Source organism: Temnothorax americanus, unplaced genomic scaffold (genome assembly GCF_048541705.1).
Source record: "Temnothorax americanus isolate GAGA-0224 unplaced genomic scaffold, ASM4854170v1 Scaffold9, whole genome shotgun sequence".
NCBI lineage: Eukaryota > Metazoa > Arthropoda > Insecta > Hymenoptera > Formicidae > Temnothorax > Temnothorax americanus.
The window spans coordinates 980,879-1,004,024 of NW_027509812.1; the positions used below are offsets into that span (position 1 = coordinate 980,879).

General features: G+C 33.3%; 2 protein-coding genes across 11 annotated transcripts; both read right to left on the bottom strand.

The window, feature by feature from the left end:
* Nucleotides 1-606: 606 nt before the first annotated feature.
* On the bottom strand, nucleotides 607-12,355 carry LOC143908151 (serine/threonine-protein phosphatase 4 regulatory subunit 4). Of its 8 annotated transcripts, none has more exons than XM_077425529.1 (16): nucleotides 11,833-12,355; nucleotides 10,677-10,927; nucleotides 10,473-10,546; nucleotides 10,070-10,176; nucleotides 9,568-9,797; nucleotides 9,319-9,441; nucleotides 9,003-9,106; nucleotides 8,691-8,882; nucleotides 8,469-8,627; nucleotides 8,211-8,393; nucleotides 7,689-8,135; nucleotides 7,506-7,620; nucleotides 7,075-7,114; nucleotides 6,889-6,962; nucleotides 6,573-6,618; nucleotides 607-6,327 (listed from the first exon to the last, which is right to left on the bottom strand). In XM_077425529.1, exons 1-16 carry the CDS (start codon nucleotides 11,883-11,885, stop codon nucleotides 4,896-4,898), a joined length of 3,630 nt encoding a protein of 1,209 aa, XP_077281655.1. In that variant the 5' UTR covers nucleotides 11,886-12,355; the 3' UTR covers nucleotides 607-4,895. The 8 variants fall into 8 exon arrangements, with proteins under 8 accessions (XP_077281655.1, XP_077281657.1, XP_077281661.1 ...); XM_077425531.1 differs by having other exon boundaries at nucleotides 6,949-6,962; nucleotides 11,833-12,353; XM_077425535.1 differs by having other exon boundaries at nucleotides 607-5,856; nucleotides 11,833-12,348.
* A 2,151-nt stretch (nucleotides 12,356-14,506) lies between these two features.
* LOC143908156 (piwi-like protein Siwi) lies at nucleotides 14,507-22,231 on the bottom strand. 3 transcript variants are annotated; one of them, XM_077425546.1, is made up of 13 exons: nucleotides 21,860-22,231; nucleotides 21,537-21,724; nucleotides 20,024-20,135; nucleotides 19,611-19,640; nucleotides 19,316-19,385; nucleotides 18,971-19,108; nucleotides 18,639-18,847; nucleotides 18,384-18,569; nucleotides 18,137-18,307; nucleotides 17,490-17,769; nucleotides 17,027-17,370; nucleotides 16,495-16,903; nucleotides 14,507-16,304 (listed from the first exon to the last, which is right to left on the bottom strand). In XM_077425546.1, the coding sequence occupies exons 3-13, from the start codon at nucleotides 20,117-20,119 to the stop codon at nucleotides 15,664-15,666; spliced, it is 2,574 nt and encodes an 857-aa protein (XP_077281672.1). In that variant the 5' UTR covers nucleotides 20,120-20,135; nucleotides 21,537-21,724; nucleotides 21,860-22,231; the 3' UTR covers nucleotides 14,507-15,663. The 3 variants fall into 3 exon arrangements, with proteins under 3 accessions (XP_077281672.1, XP_077281673.1, XP_077281671.1); XM_077425547.1 differs by having other exon boundaries at nucleotides 21,532-21,724; XM_077425545.1 differs by lacking the exon at nucleotides 21,537-21,724.
* Between the last annotated feature and the right edge of the window lie 915 nt (nucleotides 22,232-23,146).

Consider the following 23,146-nt stretch of genomic DNA (forward strand, 5'->3'; position numbering starts at 1 on the left):
TCATTTAAGTGTTTATAAGATTGTATGGGATGCATTAACAAATACGTAGAATGATTAATTATATTAACAATAATATTTCTCTAGATTCGTTTAGTTTCGCGCATTACTTTTCGAAGATTCTTATTGTCCGCGTGCCATAATATTATAAAACTATTTATCGTTGAAACTTTTACAGGCATGCCTGTATGCCATTCATTGTAACACAAATATACATATAGCTTTATTAATATAATAATTTTTCTCGAGAATCGTTTAGTTGCGTGTCGCTATTTGAAAATTCATGTTTTTTATCGACCTTTATTACATGAATATTATAGAATTTTTTAGAATTGAATGCTTTGCAAGAATAAAGAATGGTTCTCGGGAATCATCCAATTATGTATATTATATGTTCCAATATTGCATTAATTATCTTTTATGTTAAACGTATATAGAAATGTATATTTCACCTTTTAAAATCTAATCAATTATTTATTATGCATCTATTGCGTCTCGAAAAACCGAACGTAAATAAAGACTTAAGTTGTATCAATTTAATAAATTCTGTTAATTAATTTTATTATCTATAGCCAAGAAGTGATATGGGTGATAATCATAAAAAGGAAAAATAGTTTCATATTTTATTAGATCGCAAAAAAAAAACACTTATTTATAAAAAAATTCTGTATAATGAATCATGATTTTATTTATATATATATATATATAATACCGCATAATAAGTTAATTATTAAGATATTTTTATCGTATTTTTATCAGATATTTGTGTATAACTTTTCTTTAATCAAGAACACTTTTCATTAATAACATGGTGATAAAAATTAAAAAAACTGCTAAAGAAACTATAAAAATATAAATCTCTTGTAAGTTATGCAATTGAATAAAAGTTCTGTAAATTTTTGATATACAATACGTTTAATTTATTAACGATAAAACGTGTATTATATCAAAGCGTATTCACGGTAACATTGACTGTTAATAATCTATAGCTCCAACCTTTATTTCTCTCGCATTAACTATATTTTTATTACAGATATACTTCACAAAAATACAATTTCACATATTTCTTATTTTTATAGGAGTAGTATGAGTAATAAAAATATCGTTTCACAAATATTCGATTCCATATGTTCGTTAGTATAACATGAATAATTCTTCTTTTATTGAATAACTTTGTTGTCATCACAGTTTTTATCTTTCCTAATGCAGTACACAATTCTTGAAACAAGGTAATTTATACGGTTAATTAGAGAAAATGTCGCACTTATTTATCTAATTTATGTATATAAGCATATTAAAATAATATAAGTGTATATGTGTGTTGTAATAAATCCGTGTTACAGTTTTAATAATTATTCTCGTTTATATGTAGAAACAATTTAACAGTGCGTAAAGTTTGCATTAACTTTTGCTACTTCTCTTTGCTTTTTGGCATAAAAGTTAATTTATAATGTCACGTATTTGTATAAAAATAAATAATAACATTTAAGCAGATCAAAGATAAAATTGTATCTATACACATTTTGATCTTTCCATCATTCAAATATAATCTTCAAATTAATTTGTTTTCTTCGTACTACGAGTTTCTTCATGTGGCTTCTGTATAATTTGTATATTTAAATATTCATATCAATATATCTCTCTAAATTGTAAATTTCTCTTATACGAATTTTTTTTTTTTTTTTAATAGTGAATGCGTTTGCTTTGCATATAAATAGACCGTAATAAGAAACTATTAGAGCGCAAACTAGACTACAAAAAATATTTTTATATGTGCATTTGAGAATATATACACGCGTCATTGTTAATTACATCGGTTATTACATCGATTATTACACATTGGTGTTCTATCACGACAATCGTCGACATTACATGTGTTTTCTATTATCGAAACTTAATCGAGTTATGAGCCGTTGCTCTTGGTTGTGCAGAAAAGATATAATATATCGTTGATCATTCGTCAAGATCAAAATTATTCAATGTTCGTGTCCATACGATATGTATAATATCAAAATTATCCGCTTCAAAAAAATATAATGTGTATATTTCAGATTTTCGGCACTTTATTTATCATATCTCACAATCTTCTCGTACGAATTCGAATTGAAATATCGCAAATTAAGATATCATTGGGGGCTTTCCATTTAGTGACACAAGTCGACACCAACTGTCTCGTTCAGTCTTTACTTATTGAATGTCAAGAAAGATAGAATGACATGTCGATTTGTGTCACTAAATAAAAAGCACCCATTATAAATCTTGTTTGCGACTAATTTCGTAGCACATTTTATATTTGCAGATACAAAAAAGAAACAACGAAAGATAGTCGAAAAAAACGAAGTCTTATAACAATATATAACAAAAATTAAATCGTACATAATTAAACAAACGTCACTAAAGAGAGAACTTATTCTAAATTTATATAAACTCTTATTACTATACTAATGTAATAAAATATATAATTTTATTAACTAAAATTAAAAAACTTTTAAAATGTACACTAAATTCACAATGTATATACATATGTATCTTTTTCGCAGAAAACTGTGATAAAACATGCATTTTCGTAGATGTAAAGTGAAAATGTATAAATATATTTTCTCCTCTATTCTCTATTCTCTGTTCTCAAATTCATGGCTTCGTAGAACCTTCTTTATTAAGAGCTGATCAAATCTCAATATAAGAGATAAAAAATATATTATTTGCCTATCTTGATCTTCATCAAAATTAGTAACTTGTACTCCTAGATATTTATGGAGGAAACGTTTTTTATACAAAAAAATTACAACTTGGAAAAATCATATTAATATAAGAACGAAAATGTTTCATTAATACATCTCTTTTCTGTTTTTAAAAAGATCCCTACAAACAATATAATTAAAAAAAATCGATATAATTTTTACATTGTTTAAAAAATATTTACTTTTAATGGAATATTCTTAGTACATATCCACATGTACATATATGTAATATATATATATATATATATATATATATATATATATATATATATATATATATATATATATAATATATATATATATATATATATATATATATATATATATATATATATATATATATATATATATATATATATATATACACATACGTATTTATTGTGCAATCTGAACTGAAATTAAACCGAACGTATATGTACACGTAAAATTCGTATTTTTCAATTTATAAATCATTAATATCTTAGTATCTAATTTTTGTTTGTAACTAATATAATTTAATATTTATTTTAAATCATAAATTAATTAAACATTTTTTCTTAAATATTAAACATATCATTGTAATTCGTACAGAAATTTCTTTTTTCATTAGAGTATTAGGTCATACCATCTTATAGTCTTTGGTCAATCTTAAATGTAAACAATTAACTTAAATGATTAACGTTAAATTAAATAATTATTGAAAATAGTAACTATATTAAGATAACTATACAAAAAAAAATTATGGATTAGAAAGAAGATAACAAATATACTCTTCTCAAAAATCATGACTATATCTTTCCAGACCTTTCATGGACTATATTTATGCAGACTAGACTCTAGTACTAACTTTTATAGAGTACTGAAAATCTATTTTTATTTGATAATATTTTGTCCTAAACTCTAGAATAATCCAGTTCCATAACAATAACCGTTTTTAGTGTTATTAGCAATTAGAATTTATAGCCTTATTGTGACGGAGGTCAATATCGTTAAATACGCAATTTTTAAGTAAAATAAAAGTTTCTTCTCTTTTTTCATTTTATATAATTTTTAATCGCAGAATCTAAAAAACAGTCTTTCAAAATAAGCGCGCATTTTTTTATCTTTAATATAAAGTCAGAATATATATGACTTCTTTTGAGACATGAAAATGTTTTTACAAAAAGCATAATTTATGTGTGATTCAACTGATAATATAAAATACTAAATTAACATAATTATTTTATCGTATAAGTATATAGGGCCATTTCACAGGCAATCAGTATTATATAAGACATAAATATTCTAATAAAATAAAATGCTTATCTTGTTGCACTAATTAACACTTCAAAATACTGCTTGTAAAAGTAACTACATCTAATTTTAAGTTAAAAATAATTAGACAAAATGTAAAGGCTTTAATAACGCTCTTAATATTTCTAATCATCAACTGCATAGAAAAAATTTAAATTATATAAATTTGATAAAACAAATAATTATAATTATTTGTATTAATCTAGAGATATAAATAAAACGAACTGTTATATAGAAAAGGCACGATATAAAAAAAATGCCACGTTATTCAGTAAATTATAAAAATATAGGTATCTTGTAGAGTAAATCAGAGGTAATAATACGTTAAAAATTGATACGTTAACAATTCATATTAAGATTGTTATACATGTTAAATTTAATTTCATTAGTCAATAATTAAAATTTGTATAAATTATTAAAACGATTGTTATGCCAAATTTTTCTAGATAATTTCATTTATAAGATTTAATTTTTTGGAATCTTATATGTCTCAACAAATTATTAATAATGTTAAAATGCGGTTTTAAATTTAACCAAATTTAGCAATACATATTGTACTGCATGGTTTAAAAATAAATAAAATAGGCTCTATCATATGTTATTGGCATTGAACACTGTGAGAACATTATACATTTGACTGCAATGTCATATGTTTACTGAAAATTCGTTGCGTAAAATAAAATTTTGCTAATCAAATTTATACTGAATCATAAGCTTCGCTTAAATAAGAAAAAACTCCAAAGAAATTGTTACGTATAATTTTCAATCAGCTTAGACCTCTTATTAAAAATTTAAAGCTGCATACAAAGCTCATCGTATATAGTCGCTAAATGTAGTTGTGGAAGAGTTGTAGAAATTATGTGGTACGTAACAGAACTATACTTTTCATAGTTTTTTCATCAACAAGTGAACAGGATATCTTTCCCTACTTCTCGATGTTATTCCTGTACTACTATGTGCCGTTTGAGAATATAATAGCATCCTACATAATTTGTCGATCTCTTCGTCACTCGAGCTAAATCTATTCAAATGTCTGTCGTTAGCAGAACTTCGAGAATCATCACAGTTCTCAATGTCAAATCTTAATCGCGATTCTACGTGTACAGGACTAGATGCTCTGGTGGCAGGCGCGGTCCTGCTACGAGATTCAACATTTCTCAAAGGGATTTTACTAAGACCCTGATTATGATTTACATCCAGTGTTGAAAAATATCCTTTTACAGCACGACGTACCGTGGTATGATCTTCCAGACTGTGACGCTTCACGATCTGCTTCGTTTCTTTAGTATCGGGAAGCTTCAAACTGAAATTCGTGGAATGACGTTTGGTTCGATCCAGCGCGCATTTAGAGTTAGTAAACTTTAATTTGTCTTTATCCAGTATCAAAGAATTTCTTTTCAATTTCTCGTCTAGAGATCTGTCCTGGCTAGCGTCCCACCCGAATCTAGTTCTTCCGTGCGGAGCGGAGTACCTTTTAGTCCTCGCATCGGTCTTGGACAAGTGCTGGTCACTCAAATTCTCCTTCGCCATGTTGCGTTGTCGCAAGCCCTCTTCATAATCTATCGAAATTGATGTGCTTCTCAACGAGTCACTCTCACTTGTTCCACGTTTCATACAATCTTCGTATTCAACGGAGGAATGTCTCTTAAATTTCCCCTTATCGAAATTCATGCTGCTTCGTCTAGGCCGAATCGTAGAATTTAGTTGCCTCCTTGTAGCAATAAAATCTTGCAAATGCGGAATTTTTGACGTACTTTGAGAAACGGAGAATTGGGTGGGTATCCTAATACCAGCATCTACCAGGAATTCATCGTCTGACTGCATCACGGACATTTCCGGCATGGAGCTAAAAGCCCAACAGGAATTATAGTGAGCTGCGTTTGTTAGTGCCCTTAAAGCGGCGAAGTTCGGAGCTCTATCCTTGCCACTAATGTTAGTAGAAAATTCATGCGGATAGTCCCGTGTAGGTACGGAATGTTGCTGCGGCTCTTGCTTATTCTCTTTTACAAGCGACAGAAAAAAAGATTTGGTAAAAGCGGAAGGACTATATTCGTTCGCTTGGACTGACTGTTTTCTAAACTTTGCGTGGTCGTTGTCGGTATCGTAATATGAACGGTATTGAAAGTCGCTTTCATACTCTTGTTCACAAGCATCCGGCAATGTCAAGAGAGCCTGGAATACCGCTAACTTGGAACAGCTACATTGCGGCTTAGGCGTAATATAATCATTAGATGATCCATTCACAAAGTCAAAATGCGATGTATTAGTATGCGAGTTGACATGCCCTACTTTTTCCCAAGGATGTGTTAGTTGGATTCTGTTAAATATAAAGCAGACATAACTTAAAATTAGTTAGAGTTAACAAAACACTCATTCATACTTTAGCATATATTGATAAAAAGTCTTTAAATAACAATAAGTATATTTAGCTGTCCATAATATTCATTAAGCAGTTGTAAAATTTTAATTTAAGCATATAAAACTAATTATGTTATCTTTAAACATGCATTAGTTTTATACTCTTCTGAATCGTATTTCTTTTCCAAGTGAAATCCTCCTTACCTCGTTTTTAAGCTTTCGATTGCTTGACGCGAAGATGTAGTTCCATCTGTAAGACATCATTATTTTATTATTAAGACAATTAGTAATTATTAATAGCTGCTACAAATGATCTCATATTTTCTTTTTTTTTTATTCAATTAAGTTCTGATTAGCATTAGTTAAAATCCGATTAACTAATTACTTTCTTCAATCGCTAACAATTAAAAATTTGTACTTTGAAAAATGGCTTGGGCTTGCAAGACAGATGACGGGATTACTTGGATACGAATTTCCGCTTCTCAACTTCTGTTATCATTAAATAATATGAGTTGCTTACATTTAATTAGTAATAATTTTGTTTCATGTAATGCTTCCTTATTCTTCATTAAATGCTCACCTTTTGACTGTGATCTGAAACATAAATTTGCCTAGCTTTAATAATATATAATAATCCGAGAACAGATTCGATGTTATTATTTTATTTAATAAATTAATATAGATATATAATTTAAATTTAACTTACAATCCTCTCGTAGAACTATCAGTTCCTGTTCTTGTCCAACCTAAACAAATATTATTCAAATATTTCAATTCTTAGTAAATATTCAGTTTTTTCTGATTAATATCATCATTAGACATCGAGTTCCGACAAGCGATGTCTTGCCGGAACGCACTCATTTTTAATTGCTTGTAAAAGTTAAAAAATTCTGAACACTTATTGCTATTAAATAATGAACAAATTGTATATAATCAAATAAAATACATTCCGCAATTCAAAACATAAATTATGTAATTGATGATATATTTGTATAAGCATGGTCATATTTCGTAATTAGTTAAGAATCTCTCTATCTAATCATATGAAATTTACTAATATTTTCACTTAATAATGTTTAATCAATAAAGATAACAGACATCGAACACACATCACTAATAATATGTATTTAATAATACCTTTCTTTACTATAGTTCCACTTGCTGGTTTTCCTGCACCTATTCCCGACAACTTCTTTTCTTCTTCCAACTTTTTGGCATCTTCCACATCTTGTCTGGTAAGCTTCGTTGTTAACTATACAAAACATTGTATTCAGAAAAAGATATCTCTTCTATAAATTGTATATTCATTAAGTTGCTTACACTCTGGCCCTCGTACTTGACATCCATCTCATCTAACTTCTGTGTAACGCTCTTTAAAATAAATAGTACGTCTCTATCCTTTTCATTGTTGATCAAATGTCTCACAACCGACTCCAATGATGTTAGTAATTTCTTATCGGTCGGCATCCACAATTGATTTTTCAATTGTGGCAGTAAAGATACTACTTTCATTCTTATATTAGCTATCGGATCTTCAGCCAGATTCAATAAAACAATGAAAAAATGTTCTTTGAAATATACAGAAGAAAAAATTTCCAGTGCTTCGACCATCATACGAACAAACATCATTCTCACGTAACAATCAGAATTATTGGCTAAATCTGTAAAGATTCTACTACGCAGTTCTGCTCTTTGTATGGGTTTCGTATTGTATCGTAGAAGGAGAAGCAAAAGTGTTCCTGCAGCAAGACGTACCGGTATTGGCCGCTGAAATTTTCAAATTACATCTACACATTTAATAAAACCATAAAATTTTAAAGAAGAATGAAATTATAGACTTACTGCGTGTAAAATTCTGGAGAAAGCCATTGGAATAAAGTACGAGTATATAAAATCACTGGGAAAACATTTAGGTAAAATCTCTAGTTGCGCGTGCATTAATGATGCCAGCCTCCAATTGTGTGTGCCTGCAACTTCAGCTTCACATTTTAATAAAGCTTTACCTATTTCCATCAAAGAAGAATCCTGCAATGAATAATACAGTATCTTAAGAACTGGAACTTATTTTGAATTACAAACTATATAATAAAATTGAATTACCATTCTATCTGTTCCAAGAGCTTGACTTTCGGCTAAGCATTCCAACGTTAATCCTATATGAGGAATTAAACCCTGCAGCACTTCCTCAGAATCATCTTTTAGCAATTTTATTAAATTTCCTTTTATCCGTGCACTTTTCGGCCCTAGGACCTTTGACACCTACAAAAAAAATAATTGTTTTATTATACATAATTATAATTTAATAAGTGTATTTAATCTTACCTCGTGAATTCCACACGCAACAGTTTTCCGAACCATATAATAATGATCACTCGTCAGTGCATCAAATGTTGTAAGTATTGCATCTACATCTTCCGAAGAGCCTGATACGAAAATAAACATTGCTGGCAAATTAAATGCACAATGTCTTCTGCATTCGACATATCTTTCATCCTGTGTAGGATTGCTGCTGATCTACGAAATTAAGATAATAAATTATTTCTAATAGATATTTTACAGAAAAATAGTTGTATATGTATATATATACTTATTTTATAATTTATAATATATATATATATATATATATATACTTACAAACGTAAAGTGTGGTTTTTCTTTTTTCAGTGATGGTATTCCCATTTGTGCAAGTTGTTGAAAATAATTTATGAACCATGCTTTCTCGAACATTGATAAACACTCTGAAAATATATTTATTACGTATATATACCATTTTTATTATTTGAATATTTAAGTACACAGTGCTGTCAATATATAAGGGAGAAAGAGGCACTTTAGAACAGGGGCAATTTAGGACATCTCGAATAAAGAACAAATTGAAAAAGATATAAGCTTTAAGAAAAAAAGTATCCTACAGTGCCCCCCTCTCCCCTATACAAGGGTTACTTCTTACTTTCTAGGCCAAGTACAAGTTTTCCCAGCTCTTGCGCTATTATACATATCACATTATCTTCCGATTTAGCTGCCTTTTCACATAGCTTCTTAATAAGTGGGGCTATTATATTTTTTATTGTATCTGTAAACAATTTATGTTCGAATTAATTTCTTTTCGCTACTTGATTTGTGTCAAGTGTATTATCGTGTTTAAGCAATTTTTATGCTATTAAAACATAAAATTGCTCCAAAATATATAATTACTCACCTTCCTGAAGATGAGGTAGTAAATACACTATTGTCTGTACAGAGGCGTATCTCACACTGCTTTCTTCGTCACTTGCTAATTCTACAAGAGACGGTAGTAAAGCAGGTTTTACAGATTCAGCACCGAGACCTTCCGCAACAAAACGTAGCTGCAAACAGATACTAGCTCGCACTTCACTGCTTACATCCTGACAAAGGGAGTGCACCGTTGGTAGAACTTCCTTCTGTATCCTAATAACAATTTTAACAATAGTACACTTATTTATTAAATAGAACGTACAAAGAAAATGAATTATAAATTATTTAAATATTTTATATAAATTTTTGGTTTAAATATTTCTTTTACATCACAAAAGTATAATAGGCAATTGTCTGGTCAATACGATCTAAATTAGTTCTGCTAATAACTAAATATGTTATTGAATAATTTTGAATAACTAAATACATTAAGATTTTATTAAGCATAAATTTATGAAAACAATTGTTTATTCGAATATACTCACATAGCAGAATCAAATCGTGTACAAATCTTTCCCAATAACCTGCTGCACGTTATCCTGGAGTAGATAGGTTGTGACAATTGTCCCTTACTTATAGTCAATGGAAGAATCTGTATGTGAGAGTGTTCTTGTTACCATCCATCCAAAAGAGTGCTATGTTGTTACATTTACAGCGATTTAATATCTCAAACATTGATCTATAGTACATATATATATAATACTTTCTTTTTAAATTTCTATTTGCAAACACTTAATTGTATTTTATTTATATCATTAGTTTCTTCAGATTTAGTTTCTTTCAATATGTACTAAATAAATGAAAGAATTGTTTTCTTTTCCATCTAATCTATTTAAACAAGTTGCTGTCACGTTTTGATGTCAATTTTTTTAAATTGCCTTTACAAACCTGTGCTCTTATGACTTCTACCGGCAGTAATTCTATCACATCCAGTAAGGTCTCCAACCATGCATGACAGATAACTATAACATAGACACATATACAACAAGAGTTATAGAGACAGATATTGTGATAACAAGCGAATATTCAATTTTTAACTATAAAAAATACTGCATTCTAAGGTAACAACTATTAAAAATGAAATGTGTTTACCTGGGTCACGGCTCTCTAAAGAATTTAATATGCTTTGAAGGAATGTCTGACTGAAAACATTATGGCTGACTAATTTTTGTTCTAAAATCGTTTTGAACGTGGATGACGCTGCTATGTGAAACTCGGTCGACGCAGTAGCCAGAGACTGCTGCATCTTAGGTACCACTCGAGACATACATGATTGCGTGTCGGTAGCTAAAAGACTTGGTAAACTTTGTATAACACTAAGTTTCTGGATCTCATCTCCCTTCCTGTGAAAAAAAAAAGAAGAAAATTTCAATGCGTGTGCTTTCTTAAGAACCAACACAGCTGTCATTCATCCGTAGCCCTCTGATCGCTTTCTCATTTACATGACACGTGAAATTACTATTCTCATTACTGTACTTTCAAACAAATTAATGTACACATACATATATATGTACCAAAAGTCAGGCAGCGCATATCAATCACATTTAATTAATCAATACTTTTGTCGGGTTGTTGTACCGTGACGTCTGAATTAACGAAAGACGAAAACGGAGTTCTTCTTATGCCACGCAACACATTCAGTCGTTTGCCGAGTTTTAATTCCAAGCATCCCGACCGGCCTCCACAATCAATTGCAAAACTTGGCGAATCACTCGTTTGTTTCAGAGACACAGAAAAATGTTTGGATTATCATTATTATCAAGTAAAGCAAGTTTCATGATTCCGCAGAGAACGTTTACACGGGTCAGGCGACTCAAACATCTCGAATAAAAAACTTTATATAACAAATTGTCCGTCCTGGACTGACTTTCGGCACACCCCGTATACCACGCGCTAAGGTACGCACAATAATTTACGAGAGAGACAGCCGCGCGGCGTGTGTAGTTAACCTAAATATCCACGGCGAGTTTCGCGAATCGTTCGCGATCTTGGCATCGTTCGCGAGGCACGTCGTCTTTAAAGGACTATAATTAGCGCACTTAACTATGACAGGACAGCGTGTGCGCGCTCCTCGAACGACCGCGCGGCTATTTTTAGAAGAGAGCGCGCGCGCGGGGGACGAGAAGGGTAACAAACTCGACTCCCGGCGAAGGGGGTGTGAAAACTCACGATCGACCGACGGGACGGAAGGGGTAGGGCACGCGTGGGGAAAAAAAAAAAAAAAAAACAACAACGCGGAGGTACTCACGAATCGGACGCGATCTCGTACGGGGCCGGGGCTTCATCTCCCTCTTGCAGCATTTTCGAGGCGCATCTTAGTCATCGACTCGTCAGCGCGGCGGGATCGATCAGGTTCGCGGTTCCGGGAAAAGATACCTCACGCGAACGGCACGATTGGCACGCGCGTGTTCATTGACAGCGCGCGCGGACGAGGCACGAGGGAAGCACGCGCGACACGCGAACGCCGCGAGAACGCGAAACGCGAATGACAACTGAACGGGAGGAGCGAGGCGCAGGGCCGCAGGCCGCGATTTCTCTCTCTCTCTCTTTCTCTTTCCTTCTTTCTCTCTCCGAGCGCCTATCGATCACAATCCGCACTCGCGGCTGCTCGCGGCTGGATTGCGTACCAGCGCGACTGGAGCGCGCTCAGCGCGCACGAATCCGCGCCGAACCGACACGAGCGCGGCGCGGCCCACGCATCAATTCAACTGGGCGGCGAGGAGAGAAGACGCGCACATTGTACAACGGTCGCACGTCGCACGTCGCTATCGCTGCGTCGCACACGTCGCCGTGACGCATCGCGGATGCGACGCACCGCGATGATGCACGTTGCACACGGCTGGCATATGGTGCGCGCCGGGGGCGCTCGGCGCTCGGTTGCGTAACCCGCTGCGCGGCACAAAAGATGATTTAACGATCGCGTCATCGCCGTCATCGGGCAATCCGATGCGCCGGCCCCCGACGCGTCGGGAAAAAGAATCCGCACGCCCCGAATGTTGTCCCCGCAGGGTTGGGCGTTTACGCGCAAATATAATTTATGTACGTGTAATGTAAATTATGTTTATAGCGTGTCTGTAAACGATATGAGTAATCTGCCAGGATTCAATGGATCGTTGAACGTACGAATTTCGTCAGAAATATCGGAAATTTATTGCGTCTTATGTTTGCAATGTTATTTTCAGGCACAATTTTCAGGACGCTACGAAACAATTAACAATAGTTTTGGATATTTCCAGTTTACACCTATGGAAAAAAATAAACGTTGTATATAGCGCACTAGCGCGTGCATATTGCAATATCACTTGTTTATTTCTATGCAAGTAAATTAATCTTTCAATGTACTTATTTTTAATCTCGGTTTAATTTACCCTTTATCTCTTTTTAGTTCTAAGAATTGGAAAGGGATAAAAAGTATCCGTTTGCTTCGCGCGAAATTAAGCCGTTCCTGTTAATGCAATCGCACTTTATCTTATAATAGTTTTCTTATGTAGATTTATAAAGAAATACGAAACTGTGTGTGTGTGTGTGTGTGTGTAATACGAAACTGTGGTACATCATAAAATTGAAGTACTCGTAAACTTGAAGATTTCAATAATTTCTTGCAGATTTACAAAAGTTTAATGATTGCCGGATGGATCGTTAATTATCGCGTTGAGTGCACGCACGTCGTTATATCAGAGAATATCCGCTACCTTGAAAACACGCTTATGCTCGCGTGATTTAATCAACGCCATGCCGACCTTGTTTCCGGCAATCGCAGGCAAATTATGCATTTCCAATCAAGGTCCCAACAGGTCGACTCGTCGAGGCAATGTATATATAAAATTGCTCTCGCGTGCGTGCCGAGTTCGAGAGCATTGGAAACTTTTAACAAATAATTTTAACGCTCGTACTTAACTTTTGCACTAGTGCAACGATAAAGAAAATATCAATAACGATGAAAAAAAAAAATAAAAAAAAAAAAAAAAAAAAATGTATCACATACCAGAATTTTATCTTCAAATTAGCAAAGGATTATTTAATCACACTGATGTCGGTTAGTTCGATCATATTATTAATTTTAAATACTTAATCTACTTACAAGAGGATATGGAGCGCTCTATCTATAGGTCTTCTTTCCAAGCTGGCATCCAAGGAGTGCTTTCGCAACTGTTCTTCATTCTGAGTAAGGATATTTAAATGAGGTCGACGAGGCGTGAAACTGAATCGCACGGATGTTTGTTTAACATTAATATCAAGGAGAAGTTCTCGAATACCGATTGTAAAAAGTTCGCTTTGCAAAATTTACATATATATGCGCGTGCAAGTGAAAATAGGCGAATGGGAATGGGAACGTTAATAAGCATTACTTACCCTCACATCGGGTAACGGTTTATCCAATTGAAGACTCGCAAATTCTTCGAGTTCCATGATTCTGTGTCCACATATGACTCCGTTTATTTTTAATATAATTTTGTATAACCTTCTAAACGCATTATCCTTCTTGAGAACAAAAGATATATTCACGTTAAACATAATCGAAACGCCAAGAAGTTAAAACGAATGCGCCTTGGAGGCACCACGTTGTTTTTTTTTAATTACAAAAATTAAGGTATATTTAATACTGTAATTTGTATCAAGATACGTAATTATGTATTTAGAATTAGATAAAGAATTAATGATAATTGATAAATTACAAAAAGAATCAAGCTCGTGTGTTTCAAAACAAGCAAGAAATTCGAATTAACGATATCTCATTTAATAAGAAAATTAAAATTCTAATCTGACGAGATGATTTTTCCAAGTCCGACTTTTTAATCCAAGTTGTTTTCTATCAAATGTGTTTATTGGTTGGTGAAATAATCTACTTGAGATCTTAAAACTACTTATATCTTAGGCATATTTATCTGAGTTGCATTGTTTCTTCGAATAATACTCTCGTATGATCGAAATAATACTTTTATTATATTGATCACATATAAACACATCTGTATATGTTTACATTGAGCCATATCATAAAGGGTAGAAATCAAATATACTTCTACACGCTAAAATAATCACATCTACCAAGTTTGACGATCTTATTAAATATTATATCGAAATTATATCATTGAGATATCAACATAAAAAAATGTATTCTAGTAGTATTTCAACAAATGTATTCTAGTGATATTTTAACAATGTATTCTAGTAGTATTTTAACAAATAGCTGAATAATTAAAGATATTAGCAATTTTTGAAGTTATTACGTAGTTAATATTGTCAATCAATCTGCTTAAAACTAAATGAGATCAAATAACTTGATTTACACTTTTTTACTTTTAACTATTAATTAGTGTTAATAAAATAACATTGTTTGATTACCCTGTTAGAAGTACTATATATATATGTACCATGTTATAAAAATATCATTAAAAAATATTCCACAGCTATACATATATGCAATAAATAAATGTTATTAATAACATTTGAGTACGATAGATTCTTGAAATTGTACATTGTATCATTATAATATTTGAAACTATTATAACACTGCTAAATCATGTATCTCCAGCTATTCATAACCACCATTTGATAAAATCATATTTAACATTTAAACAGTCATCTTATTCTAAATCGTAAAATGTTAAATATATTGTAAAAAAAAAAAATATTGCAATTTGTACCATGTGCTTACTTTATTTCATTCGGGATAACTTTTAAAAATACTTATTTGGAATAGTATTTGGTGCATCAAGTGGGAAATCACTTAACGTGGTTTCCCACAAAAAAAAATCGTGAACACATTTCATTATTCTCTCAATTAATCTAAAAAAGCTAGTAAATATACAAAATATAATATATTAAAGACGCTTTTCAGCAAAAAAAAACACATCGTTACAAAATTGGCTATCAAATAACAAAAATTCTCAGATGTACAGAAATTCACAATTTGACACTAATTATGTGATAGTATTAACAACAAATTTTGTTAATGTGTCGGTTTGCTGGAAAACTTCCTGTGATATATTATAGATTACACAGACACTGAATATTTTTAATCCTATAACATATACTGAAAAAAAACTTATTAAAATAAACGTTATTAGTATCGTTTTTATTATAAGAAAAACAGCTGATTTTCCAACTGCGAACTTGAAGGTCGATGAAGAAATCGCCCCACCAACATCGATAACTTCTGTGCGTAATGACAAGGTGCTGGTACCCGAACAGTACTTGAGCAATTGTAATACACATGAGTTAACTTGTAAGTCATAGTTTGTACCGTTTCTGCGTCTAAACCCGTATTGTCATAGATAACATTGTACGATGTAGGCGCAATTGTGCCTTGTCTAACTTGTTGCGACACAAGAAAGAAGTCATACTTAAGCGGATTTGTTATAACATCGTCAACAACAGTACCAATTTGAGGATTACGTTTGTAATCGAACAATCGAATATTAATCTTTTTAGTCACGATGATGAACATCATTTTGAAATTTGGACCGTAGTATAATTCTTCAAGCTTTTTTCTCAGACTTTGAACTTCATTTTCGTAAACATTTTGAATCTGACCTTCGCTGACACCGTCACGATAAATTACAATATACATGGGTAAAGCTCTGTTATAAGAGCGATAAGCCATCACAGCCTTGCGCACACTTACGCAGAGTTGGTCCGCAAGATCTTCACTGCTGTTATATAAAGTAACAGAACTGAAATATTTTGTCAGCTTTTGATCCACAGTTGCCACCATAGCCACTATAATTATACAAATCGTGAATCATTTCACTTACTTGTGTGTGGTTCATAAAAAATATTGCATAGATTAAATAAAATTAAAAAAACATGAATTAAAGCAATGTGATATAAAAGACATTGCAATTACATTGTTAGAATATTAAAATAAGAACGGGAAGAAGCATAAAATTAATACTAAAAAAATACTTACGATAATCTCTGCCCTTAGTGTTTGAGTCATGACATATATCAAAACCAATAGTCATTAATCCTTTCAAAGGATTGTCGATAGACCAAGGAGCTCCGCCCAACTTACAGTTCATTTGTATTGCCACTTTTGTAGCAATACTCATTACATTTCTCCCATCTACATTCTTTTGTAGAAATACCTGTGACGGTACAGGTCTATCCACACAACATTTCTTTTTAATAGCCGCATAACGATCACTGCGATTATTGCTCACCACGCAGAACACTAAATCTGGAGTATTTTGGCTAAGAATTCCCTCAAGTACCTCAGCATATGTGCTTGCCCTATCATCGCTTATACATTCTATGTGCGGACTTCGAAGCATAAAAGATATTGCAGAAGACACGTTAGTTAACGTACGTATAAAAGGCTGCAAAATTTTAAATTATTAAAATAAACATTTCGTATTAAAAACCACATATATACATATGCAATTATATGTGCACAATTTTATTTTGATATATTTAATATCCATTTAATGAAAATTATTCACCTGTATATTACATCGGCTATTTACAATTATTACCCAGTTTTTCAATTCCTTACAGTGCAATAATTGTTGTCTTTGCATGCTCCTTGACCAATCTCCTCTCTCACAGTTAATCATATCTCTAGCAAATACAAGTTTCTGAGAAGGCAATACACGAGCAGGAACTTCAAGTAAATTTCTATCTAACGTCATATCCCAATCCTTAAATTCTTGCAGAACTTTAGGCTCTTGACGAAGTCTGCTATTAAATCTCATCAGTTTATCGATACGGGATTCAGGTGAGATACAAGTATGCACAGCTAATGCTTTCATAAGATGAAAATTCTCTCTCATATTATCAGTTAAACCTGAAAGGTAGAAAGTTCCGTCAGTACAGAATCTATCTATATACAAAAATTTATACACAAAGCACAAGAGTATTGTGTATCTATTAAATTAAATTAAAAAAAAATCATTTATTAAGTACCTGTAGCGCGACATAATTCAGGAACTAGATAAACATAGTCTCCCGGACCTGCGTTTCGTTGTTTCGGCTTATTTCTCGTTACTAACATTGGTTGGGTGACGTTTTGTATTTTAATCTGGTATTTGTTCCAGTAGTAATCTTGATAAGACACTTGTACACCAGATTTCATAGAAAATGTCGAGGAAGGACTCGCATTAAAATCCACATCCTCAATACGATATGTAAGATTATTATAATCCGTAAGTACCATCATTCCAACTACAGCGTGACCGAACTCTGTCTAAAAATGCATATAATACTTATTTTTAGAATAAACATGTAAAATAATATACCAATGTATAATCGGTAACAAGTACCATCTTTGAGCAGAAAGTTTTGCGTTAAATTTCAAAAAGTTTTCTAAATTATAAAAATAAAATCAAAAATATAAATGTAAAAAAAATGTTAAAAAATCTTTAATACTTTATTCCTAATATCTTATTATGTTACAGTGACGAATGTAACACGATTTTTAATTTAATTACTCGTGCATGAAGTATGCCACACATATTTAAATTATATTATATTCTATATTACTTTTTAAATAAATGATATTATAAAAAAAAACACAAAAATACTAAATATACAAATAAAAATTAATATCTTACTCTATAGTCCCTACTACCGCGATTCTTGATATCCATTAACATGTGCAACAAACTCTCTTGACGCATCACTTTATGTGTTATTTCGGCGCACAGTAGAATGTCGCGTTCATATTGTCTAATGGATGTCACATATCCAGGCCACAATTCCAATCTGAATTGATTTACACAAACCTACATAAAAGTACAATCAATTGTTAAATTTTCCATTTAATAAAATACAAAATATCCATATAAATTTTATACTAACTTTATTTCTAGCGTCATAATAGTCACGGCCCACCAATTGCAATTTCAAATATTCCAAGCACTTTCTCATTATTATGTTAAAAACGACATTATAGTATGGATCATCCGGCGACATACTTCCAACTAAACACATAATAATCTTGATAGGTTCATTATCGGATTGTCTCGTTGACATCAGTTCCATTTTCTGAAATTTTTCATACTTGTAAAAATGCTTAGCCGCGCATACTTGCTCGTACAGCAGTGATATACTTACATCTGGTAAACGGGTACTTGTATACAAGAGGGTACCATCAAAAATATATGGACCAACTTTCTCTTTATGAAGTCTAAGCATGCCTTTGCGAATATGTGTACGCTCTTCGTCGGGTTCGAAATCGACCCGATATTTATAAAGACACCAATTGGGTACTGTGGGCAATCTGAAGTGATTTGTTAGCAGCATTTTTGGTGTTCCAGAAGTACCTGTAAATTGATAGAAATTAAATGTTATAAAAATCGTGTTATTTGCCTTTTGCCGTATTTACATACGTCGTAATATATAGATACATGCTGTAACTTCATAACACATTAAGATTTTATACTGACCTTTTTTAGTCACCAAGGTACTTGGTCTGCTAACAAAAGTAGCTTCCATCTTACGTCGGCCACGCGACTCTCTTTGCGACGCATCATCGCTTTGAGTTTCACTTTTAACTTCACTCTTAATTTCGCTCTTAACGTCACCTTTAATTATACATAAAAAAACTTTTAAAAACTTTAACCACTAATTTAAATTTATATTTTTCTTGTTTCTAAATAATAAAAATCTCTCACATTCTTTATAGCTTATTATTAAAAATACATACTTTACTAATATACGTTGATAAATCAATAATTTAAAAAAATTGATTAATAAAAATATATAATAAAGACTCGTACAAAAAAACTTACTTGCAGTTTCCATTGACACATGTTCCGAGAACGCAGATGAACTTACTGGAGAAACTTCGCGTTTGATACTCTGTTGTAATAGAATAACATATTTATTACATACTTGTAAATTTCTAAATTTAATTTTATAAATATGCATTAATAAATCTAAATTTCTTGTTACAAAAAATAAGTATTATATGCAAAATTCTTGGACTAACAGATTTCTATATACATGTATATGTTTTGAATATATCAAACAAAACAATATATATATTACGCTAAAGATTTAAATAATATTGTAAACCTTACCAACCTTCACTACTCCTCTCGCTGATGAACGATCCTGTAAGAAGCGAAAGAATATATTCAACTACAAAGTGTACAAAGTACAATTGTACAATCAATCTAATATATAAGCAAAGATCAAGAATAATAAAATAAAAAATTCCTTTGAAAGTTAGAAAATTTCTACTATATATCAAATTACATTCAGAAAGGCAGTTTTCTGTAAAAATCTTAGCAAGAGTTCTTGAAATAACAATTGCATGTATCGTCACAATGAGAGACAAAAAAATAGTTTTTGGACATTTGGAAAGAAATTTAAAAAAAACCAAGAAAAGTTATGCCATAATAAGCTATGTCACAATTTTGTTTTATCTCTATTGTTTTTAGCTTAAATGTTTCGAGAAAGATGTGTCTGCTTATTTTTCAGTTTCCATCACTTACCGATTCTGAATTCCTGTCGTATGGTTTCCTGCGATATCCACTACTGGTCGATGGTTCTGAGGAATCATAACCTCTGTTCTTCTCTTGCTTGGACATCTTTACGATTTAATGGCTGAAAATTGCAATTAACAATGTTGGACGTCTCTGAAAAATCACTCTCCTATATTTCGTTATACAATCTATCAATGTTAATTTAAACTGAGCAAAATTTATTCGAGAAAAATATTTTGCCACAATTTTATATCACATTTGTGGTATCATGGACTTTGCAATTGTGGTTCAGCTGAAGATTGCTAGTGCTGATTTCTACCAACGCTGATTAACTTTACTCTCTATTTAACTTACTCTTTATAGTACTTATTCCTTATACAGATGCCACTCGTTATTTTTTTCTACTTGAAAGTCTACTTTCAATGATTATTAACCAATTTACACTATTTGTTGAAGCAATAGTAATTAAATTTACTGTAAATTGAATTACTATTAGTAGTAAGTAATAGCAAGTAGTAATAGAGTAATTTTGAACTTATTAAATTATTAAATTATTTTATATGTCACAGTAAATGTACACATTTATTAGTCAATATGTATATGTATATATATGTGCACATACATATTGATAATATAATATATAATTATAGCAAAAAAATTGTGCTCCATATATGTTAATTAATGTATCAATGTAACTTATATATTATACTGCTATACTTATATATTATATTATCAATATGTATGTCAGTATGTGCATATATTGACTAGTAAGTATATACATTTACTGAATTAAAACATTTGCCCTGACACATGTTTATATACCTATGTTTATATATGAACTCCACACACACATATATATTTGTGTATATATATATATATTATGTGTGTGTGTGTGTGTGTGTGTGTGTGTGTGTGTGTGTGTGTGTGTGTGTGTGTGTGTGTGTGTGTGTGTGTGTGTGTGTGTGTGGTTCATATAACAAATAAATTACATATAACAATCAATTCTCATCTTACTAATTCCTAGAATTAGAAAAAAAAACGAAAAATAAGCTAAACCGAGATCAAAGTTCAGCAATATTGATCGAAATCGACATAATTAATTTTATGCTAGACTATCGCGATTTATATTTCTGTCGTCCAATTATTCGATATTCCATAAGTTTTCACGAAACGATATATCTCCAGTGTTTCAACAGGTCTTAAAACGCAAATGAAAGAACTATAAACATCTCTCGTTCTCACAATTTACTTATGCTTACCCCGCAACGGAATATATATATATATGTATGTACACAACTGCTGCGTATGCAAAGAAAAAAAGGACGCTGTCAGGAAGAACGTTCTAGCTACGAGAAGGCCTGTTCTTCTCAGATAAACTTCTTCCGGTATCTTGCACGTGCTTGCACGTTTCATCTATTATTTCTTTCTCTCCAACGCGAAAAGAAGAAGAGGCAAGACGAACCGTGGCAAGAAGTTCAGCCGAAAAAGAACAGTCCTGATCAGTCCTGATGCATCACCTTACTTTTCACGCGCGACGATCACGTTACGAGATTTGTCACACGTTCTCGCTTCCAGCTTCCACGCTCGTCTTCACGATCGGAATGGATTCGGGAAACCGAGCGAGATGCCCTTTCCCTCATAAATTCTCCTCGTATTTAGGCCACGTAAACTCGATAACCATCGGTCCCTTTGCGCGACGCCGGTAACGAACTGGCGTGTGGAAATTGGTACGCATGTAAATATGACGAAACAAGACCGCGCGTTAAACGTCGCTAGTCGCTAGCCCAGGAAATATTCCACCTCGCCCCACCACCGCCCCTACCGCGCCGTCCCATAAATGTTTACCTTGCGATTCCTCCTTGCAATTTCCGCCCACGGGCTCGGATCCGATTATTTTTCGATGCTCCGGGCTCCGGGCGATCTAAAATTTCCACGATCGGCCGGGTCGGCTCGTGCGGCACGTTTGAGCGTTCAAAAGTATCGGCAAAACGGTGGCGGTGCCAGGTGCCAGGTGCCATGGACCCACGACCTGTGCATCGATGGCCCCGGCCCCGGCCCCGTATGGTAAACAGCGTCACGGATAGCCCCTCAACGACCTCAACGCGACACAAACCTCACCTAACCAATCGCCGGTCGCGTAACGCGCAAGCGACGCACGATTGGTCGCGTTCGAACGGTGCGGGATGACGCGTGGACGATCGACGACTGAGCCGGATCGATGGACGCTGCACGCTGCCGCGACGGTGCCGCCTCGACCTCGGGGCTCGGGGCCTCGAGGCGTCGCGAGAAATCGCGGGAAGCGCGATAAAAGGAGTCTGTCGCGCGCGCGGCGAGATCGAGCGCGATTCGAAACCACCAATCGGCGTGCGGCATTCTCGGTCGTGATTCGCGAACGACGACGCACCCCTCCGGCACGTAGCAACTGTTAATTAAGTACGTTGTACGTACTTCTGCTGTTACGCACCGCGATATATTTACGGCACTGACCGTAATACCGCGTAAACCCGCGGACAGCGGCTTGTTCTTAACAGAAGTACATATTTTACACAACAATGTTACGTCAGGTAGACTCGTCTCCGCCACGTTAAATCTCGCAAACCCCCCCGTGGAGTCTGGGGCGCCCCGTCCAGTTGCCGGCCGACGTTTCGGCAGTAAAATCCAGTAGCGTATAACGGGGGGTGCGTCATGTGGCGTCAACATTTTCGGCCGGGCTGGCCGGGCATCGATTTAGCGCCGCTAAAAGAGAGGGTAAGATTAAGGTGAAGCTGCAAATGAACGACTTCGATGTGAATCTGAATCGGGAGAGAAAGGCAACTGTTGGGAGATATATAGAATACTGTGATTGATGGCAACGTATATCTTGCTGATTTTCAGATAATTTTTGGATAAACGGATAAATGTAGGTCACACAGGGTGTTTACAGCACCCCGTGAATTTCGTACCTTGCGCACATTTTCCGGTCCAGTGCGCACCGCGCATATGCGGAAAAAATAGCCTTAAGCAACACCTGGACGGTCCGGACAGGACCTGATGAAATGACTGAAATGTGATCGTAGGCGGAATGCGCGGAACGTAACGATTTTTAGTGGGTTGAGAAGCAGAGAGAGAGAGAGAGAGAGAGAGAGAGAGAGA